We start from the raw sequence: 15306 nt of genomic DNA, 5'->3' as shown, positions 1-15306 counted from the left end.
CGGGGGCGCTCTAGGGCCGCAGGTTGGAGGGGTCGGACTCCGGGATCTGCAGGATGCGGCACACGGCGCGGATCGGCCGCACCAGCTTCTGGGCCGAGGCCGTGGGTTGCGCCATGGGACGCCGAGACTCCGTGCTGCGCCGCGGGGAGGGCCGGGCCGGGGCTAGGGAGCGGGTGCCCCCGGAGGGAGAGAGGGAGCCGGGCCGGGGGGAACGCGCGCCCCGGGTCGGAGATGGCGGAGTGGGGGAAAGGCCGAGGGGCCGGGGGAGGGGGTCGTGCCTGGATGGGGGGTCGATCCCGCGACCCGGGAGAGAGGCACCAGCGAGGACGCAGCGCGGCTAATGGAGGGAGAGCCCGGCGGAGAGCGCAGCGGGACCTCTGATCGCCATCGCCAGACGCGCAACTGAGAGTGGGGAAGCTGCTCCGCCGGTTTCCTCCTCCAGCACCCTGCGGGAAACAGGAGCCGGTGATTCGGCGGCCCCGCCTGGGCCTGCCCCCGCCCGGGCCCCGGGGGCTTCCGCCAACGCCCCGGCGATGCCACCGGCTGCGCACGGGGAGAATGAGCCCTTTGTTCCCCCCTCCCCCCCGCGGCACCCGGGCGCCTGCCGAGAGAGGCTCCCCCGGGGCAGCGTGCCAGCTTCCCAGCTGCCCCACCCTCCCGTGGGCCCGGCCCCGGAGCCTGGCAGGCGGGCAGCACCCCCACTATAGGTGCCAAGCCCGGGAACTGGAGCAAAGGGCGGGAGGGGCCGGACCAGGCCATGATTGGGCGAGGTGCCCCCAGGGGTGCCAAGGCAGGGCGGCTGGGAGGGGTCAGTGCCAGAGCTGGCAGGGGCAGTCAAGTTCTCACGGGTCAGTGATGGGCGCTCTGATCCACGCCAGCCACCCTGTGCCTGCTGGACCACTGGCTCCTGGGCCTCCCCAGCTCTGGCACATGGGCACACCCGCTGGCCCAGGTCTTCCCTGCCTGGTCCGCATCTAGCTAAGCTGCTCTTCACCGTTCCAGACTCAAGCCCCCTCCCAGGGCACAGTGTTCTGCCTTTCTGTTCTGGAAGGGTCTAGGTTCTAGTCTTCCTGGTCTAAGGGTCTTGGTTTCACTGGCTGTCCAGAGAGGAAGTGGGATGAGTTGCGCTCCACCACCTGCTCCAGCCCCGTGTTCTGGGGGTCTGCCCCATCCTGTGCTCCTAGTGCTTCCAGGCTCAGCGCTGGAGAGGAGCCCATGGGAGTGGCTCCTGGGAGGGAGCAGAGAGGAGGAGAGGAAATGGGAAAGCAGGGCACCCTCCACCCGAGGAAGCAACCCGGCTCCTCTGCGGGGGTGGTTCCAGAGCACAGACACAAACAGACAGATTCAAACACACACAGACAGATTCAGACACACACAGAAACCCACACGCCCAACGGGCGCTTCCCTTCCCCTCGGGCATCCACCTCCCACCCCGCGACTCCCCTGCCTCCCTGTGGAAGGCAATCTTGGCCTACCTTCACCCAGCCCAGGACAGAGGTAGTGCCACCCCACCCACCCCCATTCCATAGAAGGGATGAGTTCTCAGATGCCTCTAGCCTTGTCCCAGGTCTCAACCACCATCCCTGGAGCAGGAAGCCATGAGGGCCTGGAGGGAGCCTTCCTCCCAAGAGACTGCAGGGGAGGCCGGGCTCCTTTCACCAGTTGAGGAGAAGAGCAGGGGTCCTGAGGAGAGGAGGCCTGAAGGGGCCGGCAGGACTTAGATCATGTTGGCATAGGTTCTCCCGGCCCCTTCGCCCCCCCCAGGGCAGGCTGGTAGGGGTTGTTTACATGACTGAGTTATGAACGCTCCCCTCCTCCCCCAGCTCCCCTGAGGGGCGGCCCGGACCTGAGTGTGCCAGGGGAAGTGATCCTGGAGGGTCTCACCCAGACGGCAGCCCCAAGGCCCCCAACCCCAGCCTCCCGCTCCTAGGCTGGGGTGCGCCCGTGGTCCCCCATCCGTGTCCTCTGGCCACCGAAGCTTGTGGGAGAGTCCGGGGGAGATTCCTGCGGCTTGAGGCCTAGAAGAGGCTGGGCAGAGCAGGGTGGGAACCTGGACTGTCATCCCCAAAGGGGATGGGGACTGTGCCGGGGCAGTGGGACAGACACAACCCCCCACCCCATTTGCCAAGTCTGCTTTGTCAGGTCACTGTCTCTGGACGAGATCAGGACTCTCAGGACAGGCTCCTAAAATGCTCAGGGGGTCGTGGGGGGGATTGGGGTCGGGGGAGGAGCCCCCTTCCACCCTCACCCGGCTCCCCATCCTGCCCCACAGCCCGTGCCACAGGCCCACAGAGCCCTCGTAGCCGGCTGTGCCTGAGCACAGAGCAGATCCGGGGAGACACACAAAGACACAAACACAGAAGGAAAACCATGCAACGTGTGGACACAATGTCGGACCCGTGGACAAAGGCAAGCTGACCGGCACCCCCAGACGCGCGTGGGCCCGCTCCGGCCCCGCACCGACCCCTTGAGAGCACTGACACACACACGCTGATACACACGTTCCGGCTGACACGCGCAGCAGCACACACAAGCCAGCTGACCTCACGCTGTCCCCAGAGCCCCTTACCTGGGCAAGCACAAGTGCCCCTCGGGCGGAGCAGCCCCCTGCCCAGGGGAGGGCAGAAGGCGGGGGCGGGGGAAGGAGCCCCGGAGAGTCAGGCCAAGCTGCCACTAATCCGGGCGGGGAGAGGGGGGGCACCCACGTCAGAGCGGGGACTGCCGGGTGGAGGGCATCTGAGGACATCCCCTCCCACACACGCGGCCGTCTGGGCACCTAGCCCTACTTCCCCAGCCCCTCCATCCTTCAGACAGCTGAGGCTGGCCTCCCCCCAACCCCCCCCCACCCCCCCACCCTTGTGGCAACGCCTGGGGCGGGGGCATGGGGGAGGGGGAATGCCGGGCAGAATTCTCCCAGGACGTGGGGGGAAGGGCAGAGGAAGGGAAGTGTGGAGATGCTTCTGGAGCCAGGAGGAAGCGCCTCGGCAGATGCCCCCTCTCCTCTCACCCACCCACCCACATCTCTGACCTAATTCCTCTTCTCAGTCTGCACCTCCCCAGTGCCCCACCCCCTTCCCCCCAACCTTCCCTCCCCTGCAATCTAGCCACCCCGGTAGAGAAAGCTACCTCATCCTGCCCCGGGCTCAGGACCTTCTGCCTAGCAACCCAGCTCTGGCCCCCGGGATTTCCCGAGCAGCAGGCATCATCTTCCTGCCCAGCTGTGGGCCATCCCAGTCCCTGATGCTGCATGGGGCACAAGGGGCTAGAGCCTGAGTGCTCATCTCCTCAACCCTCTCAAGGGTGGGGCAGTGCCAGCCAGGACTCCCTAACTCAGCCTGGGCCAGGGCTGTGTTGAAACAAGAGACTAACCACGCTGCCGCTGCCCAGGGTGGCAGCGAAAAATGCAGCAGTGGGGCCAGTGCACCTGGAAGCCAGAGGCAGGGAAGGGGAACCAGGACCAGGAGGGGCCGAAGAGGCAGAGAGAGAGAGGAGCCATCTGGAAAGTCCAAGGGCCAGTAGCAGGGCTGTGGGGAGGAGGGAGAAGGGAGGGCTGGGAATGAAGAACTACCTGCCCCTGGGACTTGGAGGCAATGCGGTCCTCTCTCAGAAGCAGGCAAGGTGGATGGGAGGGCCAGAGTGAGCACAAACTGAGCAGACTGGTACCTGGGCCAGCCAGAGGTGTGTGCTTCCAAGGGGACTGGCCAAGGCTCTTCATCTCCCTACCAGTGCCCAGCGTGGGGCATCCGTGCTCCAGGCCCGTGGGAATCGGAGGCCCAGCCCTGATTCTGCCTGGGGAGGCAGTGGGCACACGGGTGGGTAATAGAAGGTGGAGGGCTGTGGGCAGGTCAGAGCACAGCCTAACCTTTCCCTGGGGGCCAGGCCAGAGAGGGTGCGGGCTGGGTGCAGAGGGAGACAGTGCTGGGCAGATGTCTCAGTGATTCTTGGAGGGACAGGGCAGGCTCTGAGGGAAGCCCAGCCTACACCCGATGCCCCAGTCTTGGGATCACATGCGCTTGTCCAGAACTTGGAATTCTCCTTGCCCCTCCCCCTCTGGCCCCAGGAGGTCTTGGAACCCATAGAACGGCAGCAGATATTCGCCAAACATGTGGTACAAAAACCCGGGCATTTTCAAGTGTCTATGATGGGTACCAGGGAGATGCAGGGTACAAAGATGAACGTACAAGGTCATTACCGGTCTCGAGGAGCTTCTGCTCACTTGGTCCATGTTCTTTTACCAGCAAGCATTCGCTGAAGCCTCTTAGGTGTCAGGCCTTGTGCTGGGCACTGCAGGGAACGACTGGAGTCGGGCATAACAAATGGTGGCAAGTGCTTCCCGTCCCCGTCTGGGAAAGTCAGGGCAGCGTCACAGAGGGGGCGATGCTTAGCTCAGAAGGGAGAGAATACGCACTTCACCACTTACTACAATATTTCACTTGGTCTAAACCACCGTTTGCTCCAGGCTGGGATATAAAAGTGTGTAAGATACAAATCTGTTCATTATGAAGTCACGATGCAGTGCGTGGGGGAGGGGGGGTATGATGTGCTCAAGGCAAAAACAGAAGTCTGCAAGAACAGAGACGGCATGGTCTGGATGAGCCACTGATCCCAAGGGGGCCAAGGGAAGGCTCACAGAGGGCTTCCTGGAGGAGGTGATGTCCAAGTGGGGTTCAAAGGGCAAAAAGGAATAGGACAGAGCTTTTGGGGGACAGGGGAAGAGTATGGAGACATGAGAGAGTCCAGACTGATGAGGTGAGGAACGAGACGCAATTGGGGTCTAGGAGAGTCTGGTTGGGTAGGGAGCAGAGTGGGCAATGGGCACACAAGCACAGCCCATGACATCGTGTGCGCAGGACAGGGTGAGCAGGCCAGAGATTAGGAGCCTCAGGAGGGCCTGGAATCAGAGAAGGCTTCTTGGAGAAAGCAGTTCATGAAGGAAGGCCATGATGGCCTAGAAGGAAGACTGTTGGGAGCACAGAGGATTCATACAGTGGAGCAAAGGCCTGGAGGTTGATGCCGGGATGAAAGTGATGTGTTCCAGAGACAGAAATAGGAGCAGAGGGAGCAGCCAGGCTAGCGAGGAGGCTGGCGCTAAGGTGGCCATCAGGGACCATCTCTAATTCAGTCCCAGGGCCCAAGTGACCCTGCCACTCAAAGTCCCCATCTGAGGAATGACGGCAGACGAAGACCCAGCTCCCAGGAAAGCTCCCTCACCACCCTGCACCTTCAGGCCTCCCCACGCTGCTCCCCACTTTTGAGTTTTTATTTCATTTTGCCCATTTATCACATGCTCCTCTGTTTTGTTCTCTCAGTTCAGGGGTGTGGATCCTGCCATTCTACCCCTACCAAGGCAGCTTCTGGGTAGCTTTGCATCAAGAGACAGGGCCCTGATCCACAGGCAGCACAATCGTGGACAAGCTGCTTCCGCTCTCCAAGTCTCAGTTTTTCCATCTGTAAAATGGCTATAACCCCGACCAGAAAGCCTTGTTGGGAGAATTGAAGCAAATCATCTCTTTAAAATGCCTGGCACAAAGTCAGACACAGTCAATGTCTGATAACTGTAGTTTCCTTCTTGCCTCCCAGGCGAGAAATTTTGTCATTTACTCTCGTTCTGCACAGTGGTGAAGTACACTGACTCTGGAGCCAGACTGCCTGGTTTCCAAGACCAACTCTGCCACTTATCAGCTGTGTGACCTCAGGCAAATTGCTTGCCCTCTGGGTGCCTATTTTCTCATTTGTGAAATGCAGATTATAAGAATAGCACGTACCTCATGAGATTCTTGTGAGGGTTAAGTTAATGTGTATCAGGAGCTCAGAGCAGCCCTGCTGGGCAGCCACATTCCAGGTGCTAGCCCTCACTAGACTTTGCACCCCTAGTTTCTCGAAACATGCCTGGCGCCTGGGAGATGCTCAACAAAGATTTTTTGAATGAATAAATGAAGAGATAGAGCAACCCCATGATGCAAGGGGACACCAAGATAGGACGTCATTGAACACCAATCCGTGAGGAGTTAAACCACCCAGCAGATTAAGTACTTCCCCCAAATAAACCGGATAATCCCCACACCAAGAGTTAATCCATACTCCTCAGGTCGCCCCAGGTGACCACCCCATCTCCCCTCTTTCCACCCGAGACTCTCACCCATCTCTGCACTTAATCGAAAGCAGAAGAGCAGCCATGTGGGTCGGAGAGGAGAACTGCCCTGGGACACTACAGTAAAACCAGCATCCAGGGTCAGGAGAGGGCAGGGCTGGGCACTGGCTGCCCCAGGGATTAGAGTAGGGGATGGAATGGAGCCAGCAAACAGCCTGGGTCTCAGGAGAACAGAGGAGATTCGTGGATGGGACAGGCTGAGGACCAATGACCATGGGCAGCAGGGAGGGCCTTTGGAGGCTGGGCCAGAGTTCTGTATCATCCTTCCAGTCAGCCAGCGGCCAGGCCCCTGCAGGGCAAGGCTCTGACCGGCCTCCAAGCCCCGCCCTCCTTGACCTGGAAGCTGGGGGCAGCCCAGACCCTGGCAGCTGCTGCCCTCTCGCGGCCACTCTGCAGAGGTGCAAAACTCCTACTGTCAACCTGTGTTTACAGAACTTGACGCCCCTGGAGCTGCCTAGAAGTCTGGCCAGGCCCTTGGAGGAAATCAGCCTCCCCAGGCCTCATCTGCGCACAGCTCTAGCTAATCCCCATGAGATTATCTTCCTGCCAGAGGTCCCTCCACAGCTTTGCTCCCGCTGGTTTCTACTTGCCATCAAGGGCCGATCCCATCTCCTTCTGACTGCATTCTTAGATGTTGTCCCCTCTCAGGGCTGTCCCCCCACTCTCCCATCTGTGTTCTCAGAGATCCCCAAGAGCTTTCCGTGACAGCACTTGCCACATCATAACTATTTGTCAATGGCTATCTGCCCCAGAACACTGGGCCCCTCTGGCAGCCTGTCTGTCCTTTCAGCACTGGTCCTAGGCCCACACTGGCCTGTGGCAGGCTGTTTAATAACGTGTGCTGTGGGGACTGGAACTACAAACCAGAAGAGACAGAGCACTTTTACGCATTTATTTATCAAAACTTCCACAAACCTGGCCTCATTCACCAACACAAACCGTACAACCAGGACACACACACGGCCTTGGAGAAGGCTGTCAAGTACTTTGAAGGACAAGAAGGAATGAACACAGTTGGGTGGGCTTCGAGTTTCATTTTGCAGGGGTCTGGGGAGGGCTCTGGTCCCACACCTGGGAATACAGAGGGGCGAGAAAGGCAATAAATAGAACCGTAAGCCTAGCCTGCTCTGGGCCATCATGGGTTCAGCCCCGTACACGGCCCGTAGCCGACAGCAAGAGCCGGGAGGGCAGCACCCAGGCAGCTGGTGCAGGCAGGCCAGACGCGCAGCCAGAGGTCCCCTCCAAACAGCCCCAGTGCCCTGCAGGGCACAAGGTAAGACTAGGCCAGGATCCACAGCCCCTAGCTGTCCATGTCTGAGGGCACCGTCTTTTTCCTCGTCCGAACCTTCAGGGAGCGCGAGGTGCCCTGCAGGGAGAGAGAGCAGGCACACTATGAGAGGTCCGGGCTGAGGTGACCACCAGGGCAGCCCACCCGCCTCGAGCCTTCCTCACCACCGACCTTCCGCACCAGCGGCTTCCTCTTGACCACACGCAGGCTCTGGCTGCGGCCCAGAGGCTTCTCTCGGGGCCGCGCTGACGGCTGGGGGACCGCTTCTGTATCTGACCAGCACTCATCTTCGCTGTCACTGTCCCGCAGGCCCCCTGCTCGGTACCCTGTTGTGGAGAGGGAGGCCAGGAGGCAAAGCTGGGCACTGACACAGTCTGAAGGCCTGGGGCCGGCTGAGCCAGGCTTTCCTCCAGCCCTGGGGGGAGCCATAGCTTGCCAGGGAAGCCACCCCTCTCAGGACAGCCTCTGCCCACTCACCGATGGGTGGCCTGTGGCGGGGCACCTGGTCCTCCAGGTAGAGGGGATCCTGGTAGTTGGGGGCAGGGGTGTCGGGAATGGTGCGCAGGTCCTGCATGGAGAAGCTCCGCAGCCTTCCAGCCAGGGCACCCTGACTCTGCAAGGGAGTGGGAGCTGCTACACCACCTGGTGGAGGGGGCAGGGCTCCTGGCAGGAAGGGGCCTCAGCTAGGGGAGCTGCCCAGGGAAATCAAGGCTGACCTTGATTTGCAAGCAATCCCTGGGGCACAGGCCTCAGAACTGAAAGAAACACGGCAACCTTCTAGCCCTGTGCCTCTGTGGCGCCAACAGGAAGCTAGGGCCCAGAGCACAGGAGCAGCCGCTCACGGTTAGTGTCAGAGCCAAGGAAGTATGAACTTCCAGCTCTATGCGCCTGCCAACACCCCACCTGTCACCTCTCCCCCCATTTCCTGGCACGGATAGCTGCTATCTCTTGGCTCCCTGACAGAGAGCTGGACTTGCTCAAAAGGCCCTGGTGGTGGGAGTGGGGCTGGTGGAGGGCTGGGGCCCAGGGCACCTTAGTGGCAGCCTGCACAGCGGCCGAGGCGGCAATGTTGAGGCCCCGCTTCCCAAAGCTGAGCACTGTCTCGTAGCTGCGCTCCTTGGCCTGCACAATGTAGGTGTCGATCTCCTGCGGACAAAGGCGAGGAAAGCTCAGGTGGGGAGCCTGGAGTCACTCCTCTACAGCCCCAGAGAAGGCGCTGGGTGCCACGCCTCCCGGCCCACCCCACCCACAGAGCACAGGGCTCCCCACCCACTCACCCGCTCCTGCATCTCAATGATCATCCACGCTCCAGCCTCCCCTCACTATCCCCAAACCAACTTCCAGCTGGTGTTTTTTCACACCCTCCAAAGGTCATTCACACGTGCCCCTATTTGATTATTCACATGTGCCCCTATTTGATTATCTCAGAAGAGGAGGAAGGCGAGGCTCAGTCAAAAGCCTACAGCTAAATAGCAGCAGGACAGGGATGACAGCCCAGGTGTCCTCCAGTGTCCTGAGCCCCGCCCTGCTTCCTCCTAGGGTACCTTCTCATGGCGAGACAAGGATGGGTGGACAAACTTTCGGTAAAGCAGGCTGGCCCCCTTGGTGTAAGGCGAAAGCAGCCACAGCACAAATGCCATCTTGATCTCGTAGTAGAAAGGGAACCTGTCAGAGCAGAGGAGGCAAGGTCTACCAGGAAGCCGAGCCAGGGAGGGCCATTCTCTCCCTGCAGCCCACAGAACCCTGGTACCCATACCAGGAAACAAAGATGTCTGTGAAGGTCTCCACCGCCATGAAGAGTGCAAAGACGATCCAGTACATCATCCACCGGACCTGGATGGGGGTGCAGAGAGGTCAGAGGCCAGCAGCTGAGCCTGTAGTGCCAACTCCCCTGTCCCAGGCTGACCCAGCCCAGAGATTCCAGAAAGCCCGTCCCACTGCATTCCCCTGGCACCTGGCTGGCCTTAGAGAATTGCCTCTGAGAAACTGCCACTCATTCCTGTACCCACCCCCAACGTGCTTCACCCACAAGATCCTGCAAAAGAACCGCAATAGCCCATCCTCCATCCATACCCACTCTGCTCCAGGATACACCACCAGATAACACCCCTGGAGGAGAGGGGGGCCTGCTCAGACCCTCCCCCCAACCTCACCAAATCCTACCACGCCCCCAAGGCTATGGTCCCCCACCTGAGCCGAGCCCCCTCCTGCCCACCCTCACACTCACGTAATCGCGAATGTTCTTGGTCTTCACAGCCTTGTAGGAAGCATAAGCTGGGTACAGCATCCCAAACACCAGCCTGAAGAGCAGCCCCCAGAGCAGAGGGGGAGGGTGAGGGGCACCACTCCTCACCCCCCCGCCCCGTGGCCATCTCCCCACCCCAGGTCGGAGGTGGCAGCGCCTGCCCTGTGCTTCCCGCTTGGCTTGCACAACCTGTGTCTGAGTCAGTGTCCTGGAGGCCGCCTCCCCACCCTGCTGTTTACAAACACCCCCAGCCTGCCCAGGCCTGCACGAGTGGCCATGGGTGCATGCTGCAGCGAGAGCACACACAGCCACTCCAAAAGGTGGGTGGGAGGCAGGCTTCTGAGCCGTGAGAGCACCAGGCTGTCCCCTCCCCTGGACGTGCAATCAGGCCCAGGGCCACCGGACCTGGCAATGCCAGGCTGCAGACAGGACTATTCCAGCCAGGTGCGGGAGTACTGAAAGGTGAGGAGTAGGACAGAGTGGGGAGGCTGAGGCCAGGGTGGTGAGTCATGTGACTGACTACACAGATGGGAAGCAGGCACCTGGATTCTCCACCCACAACGTACCACATCCTGTGTTTGGCAAGGGGCTGCGGGGCCAGCCTGTGGTCCTCCGTCCCACGCACCTGCCCGCAGTGTGTGTGTGACTGCAAAGGGTCGCCATCAGCCAAGTAGGCTTGGGGGCTGGGGGACAAGCACGCGGCGCCCGGATGCCTTGTGCAGGCCCGTAGGTCCACTAACCCTTGCGGTGAATGTTGGCGGGAGGGGAAAGGTGTGACGGAGCTCAGAAAGCCCCCTTTTCCACCAGATATTCCCAGTTTCCACCCCAGGGGCAGGCTGACCCCAGGAGTAGAGGGGGTATTAGAGCGGCCATACTCACACGACCAGGCGACAGATCATCCAGGACACCATCCTGCAGCCCTGGGAGCGAAGGGAGAACCCTCCAGGAAGACGCCCAGGGGGACGCTCACGCCGAGGCTGGGGTGGGATTAACAGTGGAGGTGTGGGAACCACAGGGGCGCTCGGGCGGCCCCTTGGTGGAGGCGGAGCCCGCTGCCCACTAACTCCGCCGTACCGGAGCCTGAAGAACTGGGAGACCAGCGGGCCGGGGCAGGCCACGGCAGGCACGTGGGAGCCGGTAGCGGCCGGCACGCTCTTCCGCCCCGCCGCGCCGCTCTGGCAGTTACGGCTCCGACCCGCACTTCCTGCCCCGGAGAACCAGGCGTTCGGCCCTTGCTGGGGGCGCTGTGGGTCCCGGGCCAGGGGTGGCGGGTCACAGCCTGCGCTCGAGCGAGTATCCGCGGCCCTGGCGCGCCGGGCCTCAGGCACCAGCCCCGGGGAGGAGTTTGCAGCTCACTTGAAAGTTGCACGGCACTGGGCTCTGCCCAACCCCAGGTCTCCGGCGTGCGGCGCAGGCGCAGTGCGGCCCCGGAGGGGGCGGGGCGAGGTCAGGGAGGTGAGAGGCCTGCCCCTTAAAGTGGCGATGCTCCTCCGACTCACGGGTGGGGCCGGTAGGTTAAGTAGCCCTCCAAATGGGAAAGATTTGGGGGTGGGACGCGGAAACAAAAAAGTGGAGCGGGAGAAGGAAGAAACGAAGGAAATTTGGAGTCCAGAGTTTTCGCCGCTCTTCACTAGCTCCCCTCTTTTGCCTCGTTTTCCCCTCTCTGTAAAATGGGACTGGGCGTGAGATGGGTGGAAGTCCCCCATTAGAAGCTAAGGTGAAAACTGGAAGGAGGTTTGGCTGAACGCCAGCAAATCCGGGTCTTATAGCACTAGGTCAGCAGATTGGTGAGCGCCTCAAAGATGCTGAGGTGACCTAGAGGGAAAGCGGGGAGGAGGTGGAGGAGAGGGAACCCGAGGAACTCCTCATCCCCATCCCACTCACCCTGAAAAGTGGGCTTCAGGAGTTGAGTTCTCTCTGGGATACCTTTCCAGAGCGCACATCCCCAGGCAGGCTGATTTGAGAGATTCTGGGTGGAGTCCCCAGCCCCCATCCCTTCTTCCCCAGAAGTTTGAAATTCCGCCTATTTCTGTGAGTCACAAGCACAGATATCCCTGAGAGCTTAATAGCATCAACAATTGCCATTTTGTAGTGCATTTTTGAGCACAGACACTTGATCTTTACAAAGACCTTTTCTTACCATTTAGGAAATAGGCTCAATGGTGGAAAGTAACGTGCGAGACGGCGCCTGATGGTGTTTCATGGTGGATGATAAATAAATACTTGGCTTGATCAGTCTTCTGAGGGCAGCCCTGGGAGGAGACAGGGAACAGAAAAGCTCCCTAGGAAGAAGGTGTGTATCTAGAAGAAGGCGGGAGACTCAAAAGCGACGGCTCACAATATTGTAAATCAACTACACTCCAATAAAAATTAATTTAGGGGGCTTCCTAGGTGGCGCAGTGGTTAAGAATCCGCCTGCCAATGCAGAGGTCATGGGTTCGATCCCAGCTCCAGGAAGATCCCACATGCCGTGGAGCAACTAAGCCCGTGTGCCCAAAAAAAAAAAATTAATTTAAAAAAGAGAAGGCAAACTTTGCTGCTTCTACAACTTGGCACGTGGGGTCACATTCTTTGTATCTTTTCTGCTAGATGCCTCCTTCCTCTCTCTGAAAATGGGGAGCACTTCACCCCCCACCCTGCACAGCCACCCCTCTGCCTCCCAGGGCTGAAGTGAGGGTGACAGCAGAGCTGCCTAGAGCTGTGGGGGCGGAAAACTTGGGCAGTTATTACTTTTTATTAGAGCCACAGTTAACACTCACCATCTATCAAAAGGATGGGGTAGCTAATGATGGAGGCCGGGAAAGAAGCGTTCTTGGGAATAAATAAACACTCAGTGATTATATAGTCACAATTATTATCATCAATTTTATTGGTGTTGCTGAGTGGGAGAACTAGCAGTGAAACTAGCCCGAAAGAGAAACTCGCCCAAGGCCCTGATGCCTCCCTCTCTCCGCCTAACCACTTTCTCACACTGGCCGTAGCTCCCACCCTAGACTGGAGGAATAAGAATCACCCAGGGCTAAGATCCCCTCAGGAAGGTCCAGGCCACCATCCATCTCTGGACACAGACATTGTAATGAAGGTGAAAAGTAACCTTGTCTCCTTGGAGCAGAAGGATATGACTGACCCTCTGGACAGCTCAGGAGGAGCTGGCGGTGGGAGGGGGTGGTACAGAAAAGGGAAGGGACATCCATCCCTCTGGAAGTTATGGTGCCTGGACTGACTGTGTGCATGTGAGCCTCGGGCCTTTGGTACCTGCTGCAGAACTGCCTTTCTTCCCCCTACCCTCGATGCCTTCCATAGTCATCTGACCTCAGCATCACAGGCCTTACTTTATCCCCACCGCTGGAGAGGAGCTCCTCTGTGCCCACTCTAAGCCAACCCAGCTGGGACTGTCTCTCACATGGAGACTCTTGGTCCTGACGACTGTGCTTAGAAAATCTAAGGGACAAGATGTCAGAGGTCTGCTGCAGAGAGCACAGAGGGGCGGGAGGCTGACAGCTGAGGGGGTCACCTCCTGGGCTTTGGCAGAGTAAGTGGACTCTGCCTCTCACGCCCTTTGGTCCTGAGCTGTTGACATAGTCACCCAGTTACACTGGGTTGCTAAGCAGCTCTCTGGACATACAGATGACCCGCCCCTGGAAGGTGACCAGGCAGATATTCCCCCTCTGCAGAAAGCGGGGCATTCAGGGGGAGAAGGGTCTCCCAACCCTGGGAGGCACCCTGGGGGAGCGACAGTCAGAGTGATATTTATCTTTCTACTGGGAGTGCCAACATGTCTGGGAGACAACCTACTTTCCCTGGCAACCTCTCCCTGACACAGCATGAGGGCCCATTCCCCATTTGAAAAAGCAGGACAGTATGGCGGGGGGACCCGTTAAGCCAAGAGCCTGGTACCTGCTAAGGTACCTGGCACCTGCTAAACCAAGAGCACATGAATGTGGTTTTAGGAGGTGGAAACCCACACGCATCACCTATGAGATTCCCTGTTGTGAGGAGTGGGCATCTGAGGCTAAAGGTAAGATGTAGGTACCGAGGCTCTGAAACTGAAGATGGGTCAGGAACCCTCATCCACAGACAGCAGGTCTCCCCAAAGATCAGCCTTCTCCTCACCCACAAAGCAGCCTTCTCTGAGCCTCTCTATGATCTCACAGAGTCCACCAACCAAAAAAATCTTAGTTCTGGGCCAGACACACAATTCTAAGGGTCTTACATATATTGACATATTATAAATCTAATGCATTCAAATCTCATGTTAACCCTGTCAGGTAGGTAGCATGATTATCCACACTTTTCAAATGAGGAAATTGAGATAAATAGGTGAAGGAACATGGTTGAGACCTCCCAGCTAGTAAGTGGCAGAATCAGCATTGGACAAAGTAGGTTTCATTATCTACTTTACAGAAGGAGATGCTCAGCTTGGGGAAATCAGTCCACTTGCTTGAAATCTCACACCGAGTGCCGAGGGTGGCAGCAACGATGCATATTTGTCCAGCAGAGGGAGGTGGAGAGGAGACAGACTGCTGAGCTTGTCCTTGGCCTTGTTGGCTGGATTTGACCTGATCAAGGGACAGCCTCCAGTCTCAGCTGGCCTCCAAGACTGTGATCTCCAGGAAGGAACACTTGGCTGTGAGTCAGCCCCAGGTGATGGAGACTAGTCACACTTGCCCAGCACCTGAGTGTCATCACCATGAACTTCTGATCCCAGCGCCGGCTGACCGTGGGGTGCCTACTCGCTCCTCAGAGGAAGGGTGTCTGACAGCTGATGCTGGCCCCCTGCAAGCAGCAGGGACAGACAATACAGCCCTGTTCTTAAGGAAACAGGTGCTGCTGACCGTCACTGTTGAACACCTGAGAGCCGTCAATGGGGTGGGAACTTCTTATTTGAAGCAAGTGAAACAGAGCATTGCCTGCAAGTGCCCCTGGGCATCCTGCTACCGGGAGGCCCGCACACAGTATGGGCACAGGGAAGAGCCTCCCCACCGCGCCTCCCCCACCAGCCTTGCATCTCAGAGCCCTCTATTCCCAGCGTACAGCAGAGGGCAGCAGAAGCTTGGCTGCCAGGTGCTGCTCCCACAGGACCCTCACTTCCTCTCCCTTCCAGCACTCAGCTTGCACTGAAAGGCAGTGCTCCTGGGGTGTGCCTCTGTGGTTTGGAGGGGTGCCAGGGCCCCCAGGATGCTCTCCAGCCCAGCTCCAGCCCTGGCACCAGCCCAGATGCCTCAGGTGCTTGCAGCATCCCTGGCTTGGCCAGGCCTTAAATGCACCCAAAGGAGCCAACACAGCACAGGGCCCATATTCCAAAGGTGGGGCTGAACCATGGGGTGGTCTGCGGCTGGGGCAGCTGCGGGAAAGAAAAGCAGGAAGGCTTTCATCTGGGTGGTCTCCTGTCCACCAGTGAGCGCGATTCAGGGTCAGAGAAGGAAGCTCCAGTGAGAACAGAGACAGCTCTGGGAAGCAGTCAGGGTCTGCTGGGGCTGTTGCTGTTATTGCTTCAGGCAGAGGGGCTTTGCCCCCAGGAGGTCAAGCTGGTGCCCAGAAGATGGCACCATCATTCCAGTCATTTTCAGCCGCAGGGTAGGCACACCAGGGGTGAGCAGAGGAGGACGAGTACTATGTGCC

At 59.1% G+C, this 15306-nt stretch overlaps 2 protein-coding genes across 3 annotated transcripts; both read right to left on the bottom strand.

The window, feature by feature from the left end:
* Positions 1 to 10: 10 nt before the first annotated feature.
* Positions 11 to 115, bottom strand: HRURF (HR upstream open reading frame). The gene has a single exon (XM_057724585.1). It carries the CDS (start codon positions 113 to 115, stop codon positions 11 to 13), a length of 105 nt encoding a protein of 34 aa, XP_057580568.1.
* Positions 116 to 7029: 6914 nt separating this feature from the next.
* Positions 7030 to 11087, bottom strand: REEP4 (receptor accessory protein 4). 2 transcript variants are annotated; one of them, XM_057724584.1, is made up of 9 exons: positions 10759 to 11087; positions 10564 to 10661; positions 9667 to 9739; positions 9196 to 9272; positions 8984 to 9104; positions 8472 to 8585; positions 7917 to 8052; positions 7611 to 7765; positions 7030 to 7517 (listed from the first exon to the last, which is right to left on the bottom strand). In XM_057724584.1, exons 2-9 carry the CDS (start codon positions 10593 to 10595, stop codon positions 7452 to 7454), a joined length of 774 nt encoding a protein of 257 aa, XP_057580567.1. In that variant the 5' UTR covers positions 10596 to 10661; positions 10759 to 11087; the 3' UTR covers positions 7030 to 7451. The 2 variants fall into 2 exon arrangements, with proteins under 2 accessions (XP_057580567.1, XP_057580566.1); XM_057724583.1 differs by having other exon boundaries at positions 10564 to 11087.
* Between the last annotated feature and the right edge of the window lie 4219 nt (positions 11088 to 15306).

The sequence above is a fragment of the Hippopotamus amphibius genome, chromosome 2 (assembly GCF_030028045.1).
Source record: "Hippopotamus amphibius kiboko isolate mHipAmp2 chromosome 2, mHipAmp2.hap2, whole genome shotgun sequence".
NCBI classification, from domain to species: Eukaryota; Metazoa; Chordata; class Mammalia; order Artiodactyla; family Hippopotamidae; genus Hippopotamus; species Hippopotamus amphibius.
The sequence above is the reverse complement of the archived record's forward strand: the minus strand, read 5'-3'. Positions and strand labels throughout refer to the sequence as shown.

Bases quoted from the DNA above. Each gene is read 5' to 3' on its own strand.
- HRURF (XM_057724585.1), bottom strand. From the start codon at position 115: ATGGCGCAACCCACGGCCTCGGCCCAGAAGCTGGTGCGGCCGATCCGC.
- REEP4 (XM_057724583.1), bottom strand. From the start codon at position 10,595: ATGGTGTCCTGGATGATCTGTCGCCTGGTCGT. The intron at 9,740-10,563 runs GTGAGTATGGCC...GCTGCTCTTCAG, and splicing joins ATGATCTGTCGCCTGGTCGT to GCTGGTGTTTGGGATGCTGT. The intron at 9,105-9,195 runs GTATGGGTACCA...CTGCTCTGACAG, and splicing joins ACAGACATCTTTGTTTCCTG to GTTCCCTTTCTACTACGAGA.